At 36.4% G+C, this 19,713-nt stretch overlaps 2 protein-coding genes across 2 annotated transcripts; both read right to left on the reverse strand.

Moving 5' to 3' along the window:
- Positions 1 to 521: 521 nt before the first annotated feature.
- LOC127101789 (uncharacterized) lies at positions 522 to 2,046 on the reverse strand. The gene is made up of 4 exons (XM_051039233.1): positions 1,981 to 2,046; positions 1,494 to 1,913; positions 1,021 to 1,355; positions 522 to 627 (listed from the first exon to the last, which is right to left on the reverse strand). Exons 1-4 carry the CDS (start codon positions 2,044 to 2,046, stop codon positions 522 to 524), a joined length of 927 nt encoding a protein of 308 aa, XP_050895190.1.
- Positions 2,047 to 5,456: 3,410 nt separating this feature from the next.
- On the reverse strand, positions 5,457 to 11,435 carry LOC127129615 (RNA pseudouridine synthase 3, mitochondrial). Its single transcript, XM_051058771.1, has 9 exons — positions 11,022 to 11,435; positions 10,919 to 10,945; positions 10,673 to 10,831; positions 10,513 to 10,560; positions 10,351 to 10,431; positions 9,504 to 9,620; positions 9,259 to 9,360; positions 8,979 to 9,137; positions 5,457 to 5,986 (listed from the first exon to the last, which is right to left on the reverse strand). The coding sequence occupies exons 1-9, from the start codon at positions 11,301 to 11,303 to the stop codon at positions 5,609 to 5,611; spliced, it is 1,353 nt and encodes a 450-aa protein (XP_050914728.1). The 5' UTR covers positions 11,304 to 11,435; the 3' UTR covers positions 5,457 to 5,608.
- Between the last annotated feature and the right edge of the window lie 8,278 nt (positions 11,436 to 19,713).

Here is a 19,713-nt window from a genome sequence, read left to right on the forward strand (position 1 = left end):
GCTCGAAGTAAACCTGAAAAGAGGAAAGGAAAAGACAAGGTCTCACAACCAAATCTTGGGTTCGGGAGTCGGTTATGCGAAGGGAAGGTATTAGCACCCATTCGCATCCATCTGGCAGCAGCAACACCTTGTGGGGTTTCTAGTTTTCCCTGAGGCTTGATCCAGGTGCCTCTAGGAGCACTTGTCGATGGTACGAAGCTCTTAGGCCTTGCTTGAGCATTTTCCACAGCTTTCCTTGGGATTCTTTCATTCTGGCGGGCTCTGTTCAACCCACTTCCTTTGCTTTTTCCCAATTGTAGCTTTTGGAAATTTTCAGCAGCAACTTTGTCGGTGACAACGCCACATCTAGAGCATAAGCAGACTTGTGAACCCTTATTCTTGCAGCGATACAAGAAATCTACCAAATCTTCATCAGCCCTGGGATAGACTTCAGCTATGTCGACATCTGGGCTTTCATCAGTTTCCTCTAACATGTCAGCCTCATCATATTCAGAGATCTCGACCATGTTGATCTCGACTGGCTAAACGAATAGAGCGTCCTCCTGGTGGAGAGGGTCAGCGTCGATCTTCATTTTGTGGCCAGCAAATTTCAGCCTGCGTTCTTGAATTGCTTTCTGAACTAGATCCCTGAAAAGATAACAATTAGAGGTATTATGACCAAGATAATTATGATACTTACAAAATCCTCTTTTCTGTCTTTGTTCCAATGGTGGTATTTTAGTACCAGGTGGCACCACCATTTGACCATCTTTAACTAACAAATCAAAAATTTCCTCACACTTTGTCACATCAAATGTATAAGTTTTTTAAGGGAATTTTGGATTGTTTTCGACAGAATTTTTCCCTTGTGCAGGAAGTAATAACCGACACTCATAAGCAGATCTTGGCTTTAACTCAGCCACGTCAATTTCTAATTAGGTCGATGAGGCATAATCAACCTCATAAATTGAATTTGTCGCATCATAATCGACGAAAGTTATTTTCTCCTTCTTAGCCTTACTGTGTCTAACCTTTTCTAACCTTAGCCGTTCGAGATGTCGAACTCTATCAGCCAATTGTGACATACTCTTTACAAAGTTTGGGTCTACTTTCTTCCTAATGGAATAATCTAACCCCCCACCAGCCATTTGAACAAGTTCATGTTCCGGTACTTGCGTAAAGCACCTGGCCTTTAATGATCTAAATCTATTCAGATAATCGTCAATACTCTCAGCAAACCTTTTCTTAATGCTAGACAATTCTGCCAAATTGATTTTGGAGTGTCCTTCGTAAAACTGTTCATGGAACTTCTTTTCTAACTTGGCCCACGAACCAATCGAATTTAGGGCCAAAGAAGTGAACCATGTGAAGGCAGCCTTAGTCAAAGAAGAATGAAAGTTTTTTACTCTCAAACACTCATTATGAGCCAAATCTCCCGACTCTGTTAAATATCTGGCAATATGTTCTATTGTCGACTCACCAGATTCTCCCCCAAACTTAGTGTATTTAGGCACCTTCGTTCCTCTAGGTGCCTCGGTTTGGAGAATAAATTCAGCCAATGGGGAAGCATATAGTGGTCTTTGCAATGTGGCACTCATACCATTCCTAGCCATAATTTTTTCGACAATAGTTGTCAAATTATTTTCCACTGCTAAGTCTTCTTGCCGATCTTGATCGACAATTTGATCAGCATCCTGATGTCGGTTAACTAACACCATCTGGTTACGTCCTGCTACTCCTGACTCAACGCCTTGATTTTGTTGGGGTTTAAGGATTTGTCCCTCATGGACTGTCTCATCTTCTGCTGCCCCTATCTCTACTTGAACAGGAATGGTTTGCCTAACCACTTGTGCCATCTGTCGAGTCGATGCCCCTAGGAAGTTGCACAAGCGTGTCAATTGATTAGCCACCTGCCTATTTGTTTCAGCAGATTCCTGTATCACAGGATTCCTGTATCACAGGATTAAAAACTGTACCCATTTGATTAGTTAACATATTAACCAACTCATGATTACTATCATCCATTTGCTGCCTCAACGCCGCTATTGAAGTATTCGACAACGACATGGTTCTATTCTGAGTATTATTCTTATTCTGAGCATTGCCCCCTTGCGCTAATCCCTGTAAGAAGGAACTCGTATTTTGAGCGTTTTCTGAAAACAATGTTGCACTTGATGTTGACTGATATCCTGGCATTAAGGAATACGGAATTCCATAAAGAGGATCTGTGGTGCCAAAGCGAGGCATATAAGGTCTGAATGTTGTCATCATTGATCCTGAACCTCCCGGTGGAGGTAAAGGAATTGATGCTCCAACCGCACCTGTAGTCGACATCATTGAGGCTGCACTTGTCAACGGAGGCAAAGTTGCAACCTGTGAAATTACTATTTCCGTAGTGGATAAAGTCCCTTATGGCACTTCATCCGTATTGGAGTTTGACATTTTCACAGTTTCTTGTGGTCTACTATATAGTTTGTCACTTCTAAGTTTCATGCAATTGCGTAACTACACTAGCATTGTCCCACTGGGCGTGCCATTTTGTTTACTGTGGAAATTGGTAAACAATCGTTGGTCCTCCCTAAGCCTCAAAACTAAGGGTTACTTGCAGGATCAACCAATTGATCCTAAGACATGTGCTAATGTAACAGGATAACTCGTTCAATTCGAAGGACTATTAACTTTGTGAGAAACGGCTTCTGACAAAATATTGAACAAGCAAAGATTTTTCCACACGAAATGATGATGCTATAGACTATGGGTGACTCGTGACCGACAGCACTATAACATTCAAAAGACATACACAACGAACATGCTTTTAGTGAATTCTATTATTGTAATAGAATTAGTGTCGATAGCGTAGACGACAACATAAAAGGATAATTCAAACGTAAACGAAATTAAAATAAAGTGTTAAACGGGAACAATTGAAAAATAAGGAAGTTGCATTGAAGTAAATGTGGTGATTCACGTACATAGCACTCTTGAAAACTCTTGCTTCCTCGCACTGGGAATGTGAAGTTTTTTACAAGTGATTTTGGTACAAAGTGAACACCCCGGAGTCCTCTGTGGGATCCCCTATTTATAATGAACTAAAGAGACTGTCTACAGGCAAAACTATCCCAAAAATAATTGTCTGTAGACAGACGTCGTGCTACACGATCTAAAAACTGCTCCATATCTTTGGCGCTCGTTCTCCTTGTAATTGTTAGTCATTTTGAATTTCAAACTTATCCCGTTCAGGTACTTATGTCGACACCATCCCCTATGTGTCCGATACAATCAAGAACTTCTTAAGTCCCGATCTCTGGTTTAGTCGACAGAACGGATTTCGACCCAACTTGCTTCTTCCGTCGATTTCATCTTTTGGTAACTTGTGGTTTTCCCAGCTCTTGATTATCTTAGACTCAACTTTTCTTTCAAACATCCCCTTGATGAGGTATAATCCTTAAATCCATAAGGCGTTTTCATTAATTATGACTTTAACATGCCTTACTAATTTCTTGTGGTAACACTTATGAGGTCTTGAATTTTAGGGCTAATGAAGTTTACATTTGTCATGATTTTCATTTAATTAGGGTTGCTTGAACCTTCCTTATTTCAAATCTACAAATGGATGACCAAGTGATCATCCATGGTACTTTGGATCATGGATAGGTTGCCCCTACATCAAACCACTTGGGTCATTTGACATGTAAATGAAGTCTTGCTCTTACATATGATAACTTATGACTTCATCTGATACATTGTCTTTGTTTTGGTTTAGACTAACCCACTAGCCTCTTAAACTTACTTGTTTATATTATACACTAACAATTTACTATTGTATTAACATTATACCTTAATCTTATAACTTACTTAACCTAATAACTTAATCAAAACATTAAACTTTCAACCTTGAGTTTGCATAATCTTCCTTTTGTCAATCTATTGATAGATGGACCTGGGGTAGCATAACTTTCATTGGTACAAATCTATTATAAATTGATCCTTTGATCATCTTCAATATTTTGCATCAGTGCTAAGTTATCTCATGATGCGTCATATTTTGAATCTATTGACTTAAGGATAGATAATCCTCAAATGTTGGTCCATTGTTCATACTACTAACTTAACCTAACTTTACTAACTTTAATTACCATTAACATTTGATATTATCATTGTTATTTACTTTTATGTCATTTACCTTGTAATTTACATTTAAGTACCCATCATCATACTCATTGTACAAACTCATCATGCATACTTATTTATTCTCATTTATCTTTATTGTTATTATACATTAAAAACAACAAAAACATGATAAAATGATAAGACCAAAAATAAAGCATTCCACTTAATTAACTTGGACTTAGAGGATCTCATCATATGACCTTTGCTTGGAGGCCTTTTCTATTACTTTGTTCCAAACTTTGGATTTCATCTATACTTACATTCCGGTTGTAAGAATGGCATCATGGCACCATCCTAGGGGACATGTTTGTAAGACCATTATCCTTTGTTTAGCTTAGGTCACTTTCACACACATGAGGCTTTCTCTTGGACTACCTTACAATGAGCCCCTTTATTTTCTTGTTGGTTACTTTGCATGCGTATTGCATTCTATTAGCCAAATTTCATAATCAAATAAACAAACCATTGATCCAACGTCAAGTGGCATTTTCATAATCAAATTAAAAACATATTAAAACTACGATTAATATTGCGCAAGATACTTAGCTTATTATCTAGAATATTCACCTCCGTCCATAGACTTTAGTGAAATCTAACCACAAACTCTTTTCATAAACCCTTGTTCAAGATAAAAATCAAAATAACACATCAAACCTTATTTTTGTGCCTTATGTGGCACCACTCCGAAAATCCATTTTTCTCAAAGATAAAATCAATCAACACACAAACACTTTTCTACTCCGAACTACGGAGCTCTGATTCCCCATCCCCGATGAGTGATACGTAGGCACAAGGATCACAATCATTGGCAAGCATAATAAACAAAAACTCTCAGAGTCCAATCATTTCTTATACACTCTTTTGAAAATAAATAAATAAAAAATGAGATGAATATTCGCATACATAAACAATCCAAATGGTTCTCATGGAGTACCATGAACATGAGGGGTGTTAATACCTTCCCCTTGGGTAATCGACTTTCGAATCCAAATCTCGGATGCGAGACCGATTCCTTATTCCTTTTTGCGCTTTTCGGATGCATCTTCTTTCGATGATTTTATCGACTATTTTCTCTCACCTCTCCGATAGAGACATATAAATAAAATTAGGTAGCGACTCTTCTAACTTTGTCCTTCGAAGAAGAGCAATTCTTTTGTTCAGTCTCAATTTCGTTACCCTGGTAGCGACAATAAGGGATTATTTTTTTACTAAATTAATCTTATTAATGTAAGTAGTGTCTAGTAATAATTAAATGACATAGTTAAAAATTATTATTATTACTACTACATTGAAAATAAGAATGTCAATTATTTTAAAATAAATTTTATTTAGTAAAACGACTGTCATTTTAAAACAGATAGAATATTTCGTAAAGGTATCTTGAATGACAAGATTTATCCTTTACTTTAAAATATCAGTTGACATCTATTTCTTACTCCACGAGTTAATAGGTTTTTTCTCAAACTAAATACGATGACATAAGATTCCAACTAATTCTCATATGATTAGGCATTGCAGCCACAAAGCGAAGAACATCATGCTGCAGCAGGGAAAGTGAAGCGTGAGGTTCTTCTGAACTCTTTTCTAAAACATGAAGAAACTTAGCAATATTTGGGAGTGCAAGTTCTCTGCAGTGGAGATGCAATAGAGGAACCTTAGATAAAACGCTTCCCTTCTGAACATCTAGACCTTCTGGTCTCCTCAACTTGTATGGTTTTCCCGTTGATGGCTCGATATCGACTCGTGGCATTTGTTTCCATCGGTTGTGCACAAACCACCCGTACTTGTAGTCACCTACAATCGGTGTTCCAAGTGCTTCAGCACAATGGACACGCAACTGGTCAAAAGGGAGCAGAAATCACATTAAGGAACAAGTTACTTTGACTTATACAAAATCACTAATTGATTGAAATTCAAATGGTTCCCACTAAATTGAGTTGGATCCTCATAAATTTAGTGAAACCCATTTGAATTTCAACTAATTAGTGTGTGTGTTGCTAGTATAGTTCTTGAAATAGGAAACAATGATGAATAAAAAACGCACTCCAAAGTTTATTTAAATTAGTGCATGTTTGAAATTGCGGAGAGTTTGATGAAACTACATTGAATAGCTTTTGTCAACTTCACGGTTGCTCGTCACTTTTATTTTTTGTTTAACTCGCCGCCAATCCCAATTGTCACTTGAGTGGCAACGTTATTTTTGAAAAGGACATGACATTCAGTAAACAAATAGATAGCTGTGAAGAAAATAGGTAACACATAAAGCCTGAATCATGCCAATTCTTTAATCCCAATTATAAAAGGGGCATGCAAATTTCAATTAACTGAGGCATCTTATTAATAATAAAAAGATATATGGTACAAGTAGATGTGAAAAAATTTCAAATCGATGACCCAACAGTCACGGCCTTGAGAACCAAATTGATGGGCGCGACTTGGATTAATCGAGGGCTTGTGAAAGCTTCTCAACTAAGATAAGTATTTGATTTTAACTTTAGAAAATGCTCTTATAAGTTTATAGATGGCTATGGAAAAATGTAAATGAGGAGAATTTCTATAAATGTTGAGATGCAGAAGTTTATTTTTTAACTTTGCAAGAAGCTATGAATTAGAAGAGATTGTTACTGTTTGGCCAAGTATTTTTTGGTCTTCTCTTCTCATTTCAAGGAGAAGTTGGACCAAATATTCTTTACAAGCTCTAAAAAAGTACATACTTTTAGAGAAGAAAAACTAAGGAAAAGTAGCTTGAGCTGCCGTGGCACAGCGTGTAGGGTTATTGTTTTACATATAACTAGCTCAATCAACATGTAACAGTTATTCTAGTCATTGAGTAACGACACTGTGGCAAGTGAAATGCTGTCTGGCAAGGATGAAGAAGCAGACACGTGGCATTGATTTAAACTCACTACCAGTTCTTTTGGGCCACATGGCCCTCATAGGACTCAATGTTGGTGAAATGTTACATCACCCAACACACATAATATAGCACAAACACACTCTATCCCACATGAGGGAACCAAATTGATAAGGGCCTCATAAAATTTCAAATCAATGAACCAACATTCATGGCCTCGAGAACCGAACCAAATTGATAAGGGCCCAATTCAGATTAATTGAAGGCTTACGAAAGCTTCTCAACTGAGATAAGCATTTGATTTTTTTAAAAGTAGCATACTTTTAGAGAAGAAAAAATAAGAAAAGTAGTTTGAGATGTGGTGGCTAGCGTGTGGGGTTATCATTGGCCATATAACTGTATCCCAAAACCAACATGTAACTGTTGTTCTAGTCAATGAGCAACGACCCCATGGCAAGTGAAATGCTGTCTGGCGAGGATGAACCAGCAGATACATGGCATTGATTAAAAAGTTTAAAACTCACATCGAGTCCTTCTGGGCCACATAGCCCTCATAGGATTCAATGCTGGTCTGTTACAACACCCAACGTGTGTAATAGAGCACAAACACACTCCATCCCACATGAGAGAACATGTTTTTTTGGGATTTTAGGATACTAGGTGTCTTGAGTCTTGACATTGTTTTAAGTCGGTGCTTGAGGAGTCAAAAAAGCAAGAAAATGATAAAGAGGCGTCTTTTAGATATTTTAAAAAATAATAGGTTTAGGAATCATTTGGAAGAGCTTATATAGGTTTATCTTATAACAGAAGCACTTGTTAAGTGCTCAAGTTTTTTTATAATAATAGCTTATGATATGTCATAGAATGTTTTCAATTTATTTCAATAACCTCCCCAAAACAGCATATAGAAATGACCTATATGAAATTTATGCTTTATGCAGAGCTTACCCCATCCCTTTATCAGGCTATAGAATCCATATACAAGTACAACAATGTTATCAAATTGCGGCCATGGCGGATTGCAGTTGCGGAAATTCAACATAGTGCCATGAAAAAGTTGCGGCGCTGCGGATTTTGCATTGCAGCACCATTGTGGCCACCACAAGGATATCACTCATGGCGATATGGTGAAAATTGCAGTTTTGTTTTAAATCTGAAAATTCTTGTCTGGGTATTCTTTACCCGACCAGTAAACAGGCCCAAAAGAATTAAAAAATTGTGATTAAATAATAATAATCCTCATTTAATATTAATAACTACTTTAATTAAATATTTAGAAAACCAAAACACTCTACAACCTTTCCATTCTCCACACTGCAATCTTTCCATTCTTCATATACTTTTCTTATTCTCCCTCTGTTCCTCTTCTCTTCTCACGCAATTGTCTAGGTATTCTTCTTCAGATTTGTTTCTCTTCTCTTTATTTGTCTTGTTTCTTTTCTTTTTTATTCATCCCCACTACTCTCTTTTGTACTCTACTGTGTTGTTTCTCCTGTGTTCTACATGAGTGTCCCTTTTTTCTCCAGCTCTGTTTTTTTAGGGCTATATTATACAAATAAGTTTTTATATGGTAAGCACTTGATTAAGTTGTTTACATAAATGCCCTAATAAAGTGAGGAAGGAAAATATGGAAAAAGGTCAAACTAAAAGTATAATTGATAGGATGCTATAAGTTACAATATCAGAATTTTATAGTGGATTGAAGTTTAAATTAGGCTAGGAATGGCATCAACCTCAAGAGAATTTATACTGGGATGGGGATTACATATACCTAACAGTAGGTTACCTAAGGTAGAACACAAGCCAGGGCTTTGTCGATACAAAAGGTTGACTCGGTGAGCCACCTGTTTTAGCAATTTCAAAACTAATGATACTCTAAGATAAATTTAAGTCCTAACTAGAAAATTATGTCTAAATCCTTTCTTTAGAAGCACAGGTTAGTTGAACAGATACTTTAAAGCAACATTGAAAATACCTGATGCTTGCGATAAGTGAGTGGACGCAGCTCAACCCATGAGCATCCATTTATCTTTGGACCAAGCACCCGATACTCAGTTACAGCCTCTTGGTGAGGTTCTATACTCGAATGATGAGCTAACATTACCCTCTCAGTCTTCCCATCATTCATAAGCACCTGGCATAACATCACATATATAAACAAAATCAATAACACATTAGAAGATAGCAATCATATTAAGCATGTTACAAACTATCACTGGAACTAAACACACAGGAAAAAGATAAAGGGTGCAAACCTTAGAAAGAGGAGCATGGATTATGCCCTCCTTCTCCTTGGGAGCCCCTATGACCAATGCCCAATATCTTTGATATGTAGCTTCACATGCATCATTCCATGCCTAAAATAGACCAGGGAGACATAAAATTCAAGTGTAAATATAAAATTGTTGTTTACAGTGTTATGAAAGACTGGATAATGCATTCACAAGCTAAATGATGTGTACGAAAACAGCAGTTAAATACTTTCATGTAGAAAAGGCACCTTACAAGAAGATTTTGCATTATTTATGTTACTGAATAACCATTGAAGGTGAGATACACTATTTTTTGTTCTCCCCAGTAAAAGGATGCCACTGCTCTCTCTGTCAAGACGGTGCACCTGGAGGAAAAAAAACATAAGAATTGATTTGATAGGACCCAAACTGAAATTAAATGATTTAAGAAGTTTTGTATCTGGTATTAAAGGACTAAGATGGCAAAGGTTGGTGGCTTGGTGCTAAGCTTCTTATAAGATGAAGGAAAAGTAAATACAAAAGCAGAATTTCCTTTGACTAAGCTTCTTACAAGATAAAGGAAAAGTAAATACGAAAGCTGAATTTCTTTTGACAGAGAGAGCCAAATCCACTTCTTAGCTGAACCTTGAATACCCAATTGTTAATGTCCCAAATGCCTTTCCAAGTCTGTTACGCCCTCTAATTCCGGAATCAATTCCCCCATCCCCATTATGCCACATGTCCATTCTGTTATTTGCCCTCTTTTCTCAACTCCAAATCCTATTGTGCCCCCTTCCTCAATTAATTCATCTCCTATTACAGAAACGTTTAAGCGTTAAGCACCAATTATTTCTATAGCAGTCTCAACCTTTGCCTCATCTAGCATTTCTTAGACCTCATCATCTCATTAAACAAATTTGGGAGCCAAATTATATCTTTCTCTCCTAAACATTCCCAAAATTCCCCATAAATTCTAATTTTTCATCATTTAGTTAAAATGGAAGTGTCAGCAAAAGCCATATGAACAGCTATTCATTTGTTGCAGGACCGGAAAATGCAAACCAAATTGTTCCGTACATCATAGCAATGTCAATGATGTATAAAAGAGTAGCTTACCAGTTTAGGACCCTCGTCATAATCATAGGACAGTGCTGCAGCTGCCAACCCATCCATACTATTATGAATCGGAAGATTCCCCTAACAAGATCACCAGCAGGAAATCAAAATTAGGAAACTCCAACTCACTTAATTTCTCGAAATGTAAAAAGACATTCAAACCTTAACCGGCAATTTCGGAGGTTTATTCAGCAAAATAATCGCAGAGTCCTGAATAAATAAATACAGAATATTCAAATGCAATTGTACAATAAAAAAAGTAACAAAAGCTCTTAACAAAAATAAATGCGGCATTATATGAAATGAAAGACATAATACATACTTTATACATAACAAGCCTCTGTAGATACTTAATTTCATCAGCATTTGGATATAGGGTTCCACTTGGTATAGCATCATATCTTTTGGAAATCCTGGTTTCAGCAATTGATACCGGGACATAAACCCTAGCACCGGGTTTCATCACATCATTAGGTCTAATCTGTAATTAAGCTGCATAGTTGTATTATTATTATTAAACCTAAAACAAACCATAAGCAATTGAAACACAAAGGCGTAGACGAAATACCTTTCGCATTTGGCCATCCATTTGCACCTGGATTAGAAAATCATGAACAAAATCATGCATTTATAGTTGAGCTTAAAACATGAAATAATTATAAGATACTTACAAGACCTTGTCTGAAGTGAGACTCAATGATGGAACCTGAAGTGCCTTTGAAGTAATGCTTAATCCAGTTGACAGCAGTGAAACGAAGAGTGTGTTGAGGAAACGGAGGGAGTGAAAGTAACTGTCTGGGTTTGAGAGGTTGTTTGGGTAGATCCAAGCGAGCGATGTTGTTTGAAACTCTGATTACTTTATCAACAGAAACGGGTTTTGGGGGACGAATTCTAGAGAAGTGTCTCACTAGCAGCCATGAGCAGCCATTGTTGATGTTCGTCAGTTTCAACATTTGTCTCCGATAATCGTAGCAAGATCGCGGAGGATGAATCAGAAGGTGCTTGAATTACAACGGTATATTTTGCTAGGTTTTGGATTACAAAAACAAACTATCATCTTTGAGTTAAACTTCAAAATGTTTCAAATATAATCTTTAAGCCAATCAAAATCTAAAAATCATTTTTTATTTATTTATTATACTTATCTAAATCATTTAACTAATCGAGTATATTCTTTAATTTATAATAATAGTTAAAATTAATAAATTGTAAAGATTTATTCGTCAGATTTAAAGTTTGTTGTTGTTTGTAATCAAATGTATTTTATTATAATATTTTTTACAAATTTAATATATTTAAATAAATATATATTTGTAGTGTTATATTTTAGTGATTGATTTGTGAAGGTTCCAAACAAGGACGACTTTAGGGTTTCCGTCTAGAGTGAGTCATATGAGAAGGAGTCATACCATGACTCCTTGAAAAATAGGTAGCCAGTAGTCTTCCCTAGTCATTAGGAGCGGATATGGTCTTAAATGGTTTCTTAAACTCTAGGCCCAAAAGGAGAAGGACAGATCATAACGGATACACTCTACACCCAAAATTAGATGCTTGCAGGCAGATTCTCTCACCTCTCGTAAGCAAGACCTTTAAAACCACCGCATAGGGCTTCTCGACGTCGTGGGCAAGCCATAATCATTCTCAAACTATTATATATCTACTAAGACTTCTGAGTACCACTACCCTTGCAAGGGTAACATGCACACATGTATTTTTTTTACCGGTACATTGGCGCCCGTCGTGGGCCCCCGGTGAAACTAACATGGGTCACACATTCTTCATCACAATCACCCTACTCATTGTCACCCCCACTCCTATACCTAGCATTTCTCAACCATGGTTAACAAGAGAGTTTCATCTCCTACGCTGGAGGATTCTAGTGGTACCGGTGATCCAAACGCCCTGGCGGAGATGCGCGCCACCACGGAAGAATTATGCCATATGATTCAGACGATGAAGAACAATGTCAACAACATCATACGGAACCAGCAGGAGTCCAATCCCCAAGAGGATATGGAAGTGTTGGACCCTTAACCACTCTCAAACGATATATGGGAAGCGTATGTCCCTGAAGGGTTCAAACCTCCCTCTTTGGCCAAGTTTGATGGGCACAATGATCCTTATGAACATGTCGTCTCCATCAACACACATATGACCATCATTGGAGTGTCTGACTCCCTAAAATGCAAGTTATTGTCTGGCACCTTAAGGGACACTGCCTTGCGATGGTATATGGGTATACCCCGAACCTCCATCACTTGTTATCAAGAGCTGGTAAGGAAACTTGTGCATCAGTTTGCTACCAGCCATCACAGGAAAATGTCCACCACTAGCCTATTCAATATACAATAGGATTCATCAGAGTTATTGGGGGATTATCTCGCTCGGTTCAATGAAGTTATCATTAGGGTCGTTCCCCCAATCAATAAATGTTTGTGGGGGCGTTCCAAAATGGACTCAAGGCGGGACACTTCAATGAGTCCTCTCACCCAAAAGCTGACACATTCGTTGGCAGAGGTGGTCACCAAAGCAGAATGTTATATAAAGGACGGGGAAAGCAACACCAAGAAGAATGCGCGAGACGTCAAGGAACATGTTCCCAACGCTGAAGGTTCACACTAAAGGTGAGAAAAACACAAGAAGGGGGTGAATTGTGTTGCATTTTCCTTCTTTTTCTTTCTCTTCTGAACTCTGTTAACAGATTCTGAACACAAGGTGCAGAGTCTGTATCATAGTCTGAGTTGTTTCCTTTTGAATATCCTTATCAGATTTTGAACCAGAATCTGACTCAGAGTTATATAGATTTAGCAGCGGATTAATAGTACAGAGGCTGAGAAAATAAAGCAGAGACACAAGCAGTTATCCTGATTCCTCTCACTAATTGAAAGTAGTCAAGTCCCCTTGCACTTCCAATGGATTTTCATTATAACCAACAAGATTACAAATGCTCCAGCACTAAGAAAGAGACTTCTAATGCTCAAACCCTCAAGTAAGATACTTTTATGCTCAAGCACACAAGCATGGTACTTTCAATGCTCAAACCTTCAAGTAAGAGACTTTTATGCTCAAGCACACAAGCAAGACACTTAAAATTCTTAAACCCTCAAATAAGTGACTTATATTCTCAAGTACACAAGCAAGAGAATTCTGACTTTATAACAAAGAGGTTGGGTAAAAACTACACTTGATATGCAATCAGAGGTGTACACATAATACAACTTAGAAAGACTCTAAGACATAAGAACTTCTAGAATATACAATTGTTAAGAAATTCTAAGTCTAATATGTGCAATATTTTTGACATAGTAGCTTCTCTTTTAATGCCAATGGTGTTGTGTGGAGTCAGTAACTTTCTTCAAGTTTTTTGCTCCTTTTATAGAGGGGCAAAAAAGATTCGTTGAAGGACTTTTGCACAAGAGTCTTGGAGAAGCTTTGTGTTGATTGGAAATGTCAATAAACTTCTTTCTTCAAGAAGAATTATTCGTTGAAGCTCAAATGTTCATGTAAAGATTTTCCTTAAGTTCTCATGTGAACAAAAAGGTCTTTGAGTCTATTAGAGTTTCCTCGATTGAAGAGATTATACAACCTTTAGATTCTTGAGCCCAGGTTATGATCCTTCAGAGGTTGACTTTCTTCATATTTTAGTATTTAGAGATTGATCTCTTCAGATTTTGTTTCTTGGCTTCTGAAGCTTCAGAGTCGATCACTAGAGGCTGATTTTCTTCAGATGTTGACTTCTTCAGAGTCTGGATCTTCCATCAGAGCCATAGTCTTCAGAAGTGATATTCAGATCCAGAGTCTGAACTTCAGATTCAGAATCTTCAAGCTTTTTTTTCATTTGTTCTTAAGTCTTATAATTCTGCATACTTGAACAGATGTTAGAATATCCAATTGTTCTTTAAATACTTTGTTATCATCAAAACTCAAGGTATTTGGTGTCAACCAATTTTGTTCCAACAATTTCCTCCTTTTTTATGGTGACAGACATAAGTATTTAAAAACAATTTTTGTTAATTTAATTAGCATGCTAACTTCAGGGTCTGAGGTTTGTAAGATCCCCCTATGTCGGATAGTCTAAAGGGTGAGGTTTGTAAGACCCCCTTGAGTTTTATCCAGGTTGATTCAATTCTTTTTAGGCATAATATCATTAACTTCAGAAATTAATTAAATAGCAGTAAAAATATTCATCAGATACCAATTTATAAGATTGATAGAAAATACCAATTAAAGTAATAAAGAACATAAATAATTGTTAACACAGTTCGGTGCAACCTCACCTACGTTTTGGGGGGCTTCAAACCCAAGAAATGAAATCCATTATTTCGAATTAGTACAGTCTTATGGAAAAATAACCCCATGTTGTTCAGTGCATCTTCCTAATCCTATTGACTTTCTATTTAGGTATTCCCCTAAATATAAGAACCACTCTCACTTTCTCTCAATCACTAATCTCAAGTGATCACCTTCAATAAATAACTTAAATAATATTGAATTACAACTCAACTAAACAAACCAACATTATGCCTTATGATATGAATGAGGGCACTAGTGTGGTGTATAAAATAACACAAACAAAGACTCAAAAGATAACATAAAGAGTCTTCAATACATGCACACTTTCTCAAGAGAGGTATGAGTCTCCTTTAATCTTGCCCATAAACATAGGAGATTATATTTTGATTTATTTCTTAACAACCTCCAAAAAGATTTGATTCTTTTAAATTCAAATTCAAATTTAAATCTCCAATTAAATTAAATTGATCTCATTCAATCTTTAACAAACAAATCCAAATAACACATTGTTAATAGATAGCAATCAATCACGTTGCAAATATATAAAAATTACGCTCAGAATAACAACAATCATGGCCTCGTGACAAAGGCCATATGTTACACACATGTTAGAACATCCAGTTCGACATCTGTCCTCGTGACAAAATTCAGAATCTTGAACAACTCAAATAAAATCTTTACTTGATATAAATCACAATTCCAACTTCTCATGTAAAGGATTCATAAAAAAATCTCTTGCTAAACCACACTTCTAAATATTGGATTGATGATCTTCTCATTAAGTGCAAATCCATAACTTGTAATTAAAACAAAACCCATTAAATCTCTTCATGAAATATTTGTTTAATTAAATCTTCAGCATAATTTTGGATTAAACTGGACCAAATTTATCTTCAAAGCGTACCCAATAAAATCTTCCAACTCCAAATATTTTTAATTAATTTGTATCTAATTAAATCTTCTTAAAACTTATGGATTAGTAAAATCTTTTTAGCAAATCTTACTGAGTAATATTTGTCAAAAGATAAAACAATAAATCTTCTAGGAATCAAACATTAATGCATGCATATTCACTCACAAGTCTTGGTCTACATAAAGATGCTGGAGCATCTTGTTCCACATGTTGCTTCTGCACAATATACATCTTGTACATATGTTGTTTTACCTAATGCAACCAATCAAAAGGAACAACAATCTACCCCCTTTGGAAATTTTTGGCTAAAATAACTTACAAGATATGATCTTCAAGAAGTAGCACAAGTAGCACATCATAACACCCATCAGACCAAACAGAGCAAGGTGGTTGCTACATTTCAAGAGATCAGATCAACACATGCACAAAACATCATGCTGGAACATCTTGTCCCACATGATCATTACTCCCATTTTTTCCACAATTTGGAAAAGGTACGGAAAAAACCACAACCAAAACAGCAAGCTTCAAGATCCATAACACAAGCTTGACAAGAACAATAGCCAACCAGACCAACACACATCTTCAACGAAAAGATCTCAGAAAGGAACAATCTTTAACAAAGGAACACCAAAGTAGCAGTAGCAACAACAACAGGTTGAAGTAAAAAAGTTACAACATTTCTTCATCAAACACCATATCAGTTTCATCAATAAGTGCATAGATGTTAGAAACAATGCTTAGGACACCTTTTCCAACAAACATATTATAACTAAACCTTAGCAACCAATGAGGAATACCAACATTCTTAACCACAAATTACTTTATCAATTTAGGATAACAAGCATCATTGTTCAACATTGTCTTCAACAAGTGAGCATCACTTAGAAGCTCCATGATTCCATTATACTTAAGTGTTTCAACAATGTTATTCTTCATCCGAACTTGCAATTTCATTTTCTTCTTCAAATTCCTTTTCCCTGGTCAAATCATGTCAATATAGAGAACCTTGCTTCTGCCCAATTAATTAATAATTAAAGGTGAAAGCTTCACACATTTTCCTCTATGACACACCTTATATACTCTTTGTTGTCTTAACATTGCATTCATTGGATATGTTGACAATGAACTCATTGACCAATTTCTTATACCAAGGACCAACATCAGTTACAATCTTTACTAATTCAGTTGTTTTCAGCAACTTAATAATCTATTTACAATCAAGGGTTGCTTTACTTAGCTTTCTTTCACCAGCAATCCTTATTTGGACAATATTATTCCCCTTTTGAACACTTGTTTCATAATGAAATGAAATATTATCCATGGGAGCAGAGGATATATATATATATATATATATATATATATATATATATATATATATATATATATATATATATATATATATATATATATATATATATATATATATATATATATATATATATATATATATATATATATATATTATCTTTCCACAAGCATTTCTCATTATGGTGGACACAATGTCCAAGACATTTGTTTCAACATTTGTCTCAGAGTTGCTTGATTGAACAAGCTTTTTATTCACTTCAGAATTAACAAGGGCAACTTGCTCATCCTTCCTCTAAGTTGGAAACTCGGCTACCAACATGTCATACGGGTTGTCTAGCACATACTGGTTGAAATCTTCATTACCATCTTTGGTGACATCTCTTGCGCATTTTATTACTCCACAATAGTTGAGTGCAACTACTTTCAGCATATATACTTTAGGAATCAAAGTTATAGTCTTTCATTTGCTTCACTTGAAAATCAGGAAAGTGGGCAACAACTCCTACCATGCTCAACTCAAATTCAAACTGCATTTGTTGAGCAAAATGCTCCACCATCTTGTTTGACATGTCACAAATATGAACTATTATAAGATTCCCATTGTATTTCAAAGTAACATCTTCCAACAACTGAACAACCTCTTCAATGTCAAAGGTTCTTTTGACGGCTTCTTTTCAAGGGATATACTATTGTGATACAAATACTTCTACTTCAACATACTTTTCTCATAATGGAAAGATATGTTGTCTAAGGGAGCAATAAAAATATTTGTTGGAATATTTTTGTCACCAATTATCATCTTTGACTTCTTGTCAGACCTTTTTTTACTAAAACTAGCATCTTTAGTGACACCTTCATTGACAAAAGCAGACCCATCATGAACTTCATTGTTCACAGGGATAGTGAAGGTGAGAAAAACAAGAAAGGGGGGTTTGAATTGTTTTGGAAAATAAGCGCTTTTGCAAAATAAAATCACACAGGATTTTATACTGGTTTGCTTAAAACACAAAGCTACTCCAGTCCACCCGGCCAAGGTGATTTCGCCTTCAACAAGGACTTAATCCACTAATCTTGAAAGATTATTACAACCAACGTCTAAGAGAAAGATCTCTTAGTCCTCTCAAGTATACAGACTGCGCAGAGTCACTTGAGGAGTTTAAACAATTGAGGTAAAAACAGAATTTGTAATCTAGAGTGCTTCTAGGATAAAGCAAGTATTACAACAATTAGAGCAGATAAGAAATTTCACGTTATGAGCAAAAGCTCGTGAAAGATTAGAGAGAGAGTAGAGTAATTATGTGCGTTCAGGTGTATCTCTCAATGAGGTTCGCCGTTCTTTATATAGAGATGAAAACGACCGTTTGTAGTGATGGCAGATATTTAGTCTTGATGAGAGTTAAATGTCATTACTTCGTTGTTTCTTGCCAAAACAAGTTTGTCTCCCTGAATAACTTTTTTCCAAATATAGTTCTTTCCATTTGAAGTTGAAGTTGCCGTTATTCTTTCTGGATAAGGAAATCCATTAACAGAGTCTGTGTTACTCTCTTAATCTGAGATCTTGAGATATGACTTCAGAGCTTCTGATAGTTCTGATCCCTTTAGAATTCTGATGTTGTCTTCAGATGACATTGAGAACTTTTGGAATTCTGATATACCGTTGCTCAGAGTCAGAGCTTCTAGAGCGCGCTTCTTCTTCAGATGCTTCTGATATGCTATTGCTCAGAGTCAGAGCTTCTAGAGCGTGTTTCTACTTCAGATGCTTCTGATCTTCTGGTAATTTGTATCTGATTTGATTCTGTATCTGATGACGTGATCAGATTCCTTTCTTCTTGTTTAGAGTCCTGCACATTTTAGAACTTTTCGTTAGAGTGCCATTTTTGGTTTCATCCTTTGTTATCATCAAAATCTTGGAATCTGTTGTAGAACTATTTTTGTTCTTACAATCTCCCCCTTTTTGATGATGACAAAACAAACTCAAATGTCAGATGAAACATTAAAAAAAAGGGTTCATCAGATCAGATAGAAGTGAGCTCCCCCTGAGATAGGCTAGGGAGTTCAGAAGTTCTTACCAGAGCTTCCAAGCAATGAAGTTTCTCGATACCTTTCTGCAATTTCTTAAGCCCAGTATTAGATAGATTTATTTTATAGAATAATATGTTTGCAGAGTGCTTAAGGCTTTAGGCAATTTTTCATCAGAGCTATTTGATTTCTCCCCCTTTTTGTCAGAATCAAAAAGACATAGAAAATTAAAGCAGGAAAAAATATATATATAGATCCAGATAAGAGAAAAGAAACATCAGAGACAAAGACAAGCAGAAACAACAAGCAAAAAAAAGTCCTAAGTGCCTAAGGGTTGGGAGGAGGAGACATTCTATGAAGCAGTTGAGTCAGTAGGTTCTGAATGTTGGCGTTGACTGAGTCCTGTTGATCCAATCTGGCTCGGACTTCCTTCTGCTCTTTCTGAAGCTCTTCAAGGGTCTTGAGAACCAGAGGGGCAAAGGTAGAGGACTCCCCCTGAGTCAGAGCATTCTGTTCTTCAGCGGCTTTAGCTTCAGCTTCAGCAGCAGCCTTAGCTTTAGCTTCAGCAGCAGCCTTTGCTTCAGCTTCAGCAGCAGCAGCAGCGTCAGCTAGAGCTTTGGCTTCAGCTTCCCGTACCCTTTGAAGTTCTTCTTGTCTTGCTCTTTCTTCTTTTATCCTTCTGGCTTCTTCTTCAGCTTCTCTGGCCAAGCGCTCCTGTAGTCTTGCCTCAGCGTCTCTAATGAAGTCGTTTCTGACTTGCTCAGAGATGTGCTTCAGTTTAAAGGCCTCAGATGTCATCCAGCCAGTGACTCTGTTCCAGTGTGTCC

Source organism: Lathyrus oleraceus, chromosome 1 (assembly GCF_024323335.1).
Source record: "Lathyrus oleraceus cultivar Zhongwan6 chromosome 1, CAAS_Psat_ZW6_1.0, whole genome shotgun sequence".
NCBI classification, from domain to species: domain Eukaryota; kingdom Viridiplantae; phylum Streptophyta; class Magnoliopsida; order Fabales; family Fabaceae; genus Lathyrus; species Lathyrus oleraceus.

Bases quoted from the DNA above. Each gene is read 5' to 3' on its own strand.
- LOC127101789 (XM_051039233.1), bottom strand. From the start codon at position 2,046: ATGTCGTTGTCGAATACTTCAATAGCGGCGTTGAGGCAGCAAATGGAT. The intron at 1,356-1,493 runs GTGCCTAAATAC...TCTTTGACTAAG, and splicing joins AGGCACCTAGAGGAACGAAG to GCTGCCTTCACATGGTTCAC. The intron at 628-1,020 runs GTTAGAAAAGGT...TTATCTTTTCAG, and splicing joins CGACATCTCGAACGGCTAAG to GGATCTAGTTCAGAAAGCAA.
- LOC127129615 (XM_051058771.1), bottom strand. From the start codon at position 11,303: ATGTTGAAACTGACGAACATCAACAATGGCTGCTCATGGCTGCTAGTG. The intron at 9,621-10,350 runs GTAAGCTACTCT...TTTTTCCTCCAG, and splicing joins ATGACGAGGGTCCTAAACTG to GTGCACCGTCTTGACAGAGA. The intron at 9,138-9,258 runs GTTTGCACCCTT...ATGTTATGCCAG, and splicing joins TCCATGCTCCTCTTTCTAAG to GTGCTTATGAATGATGGGAA.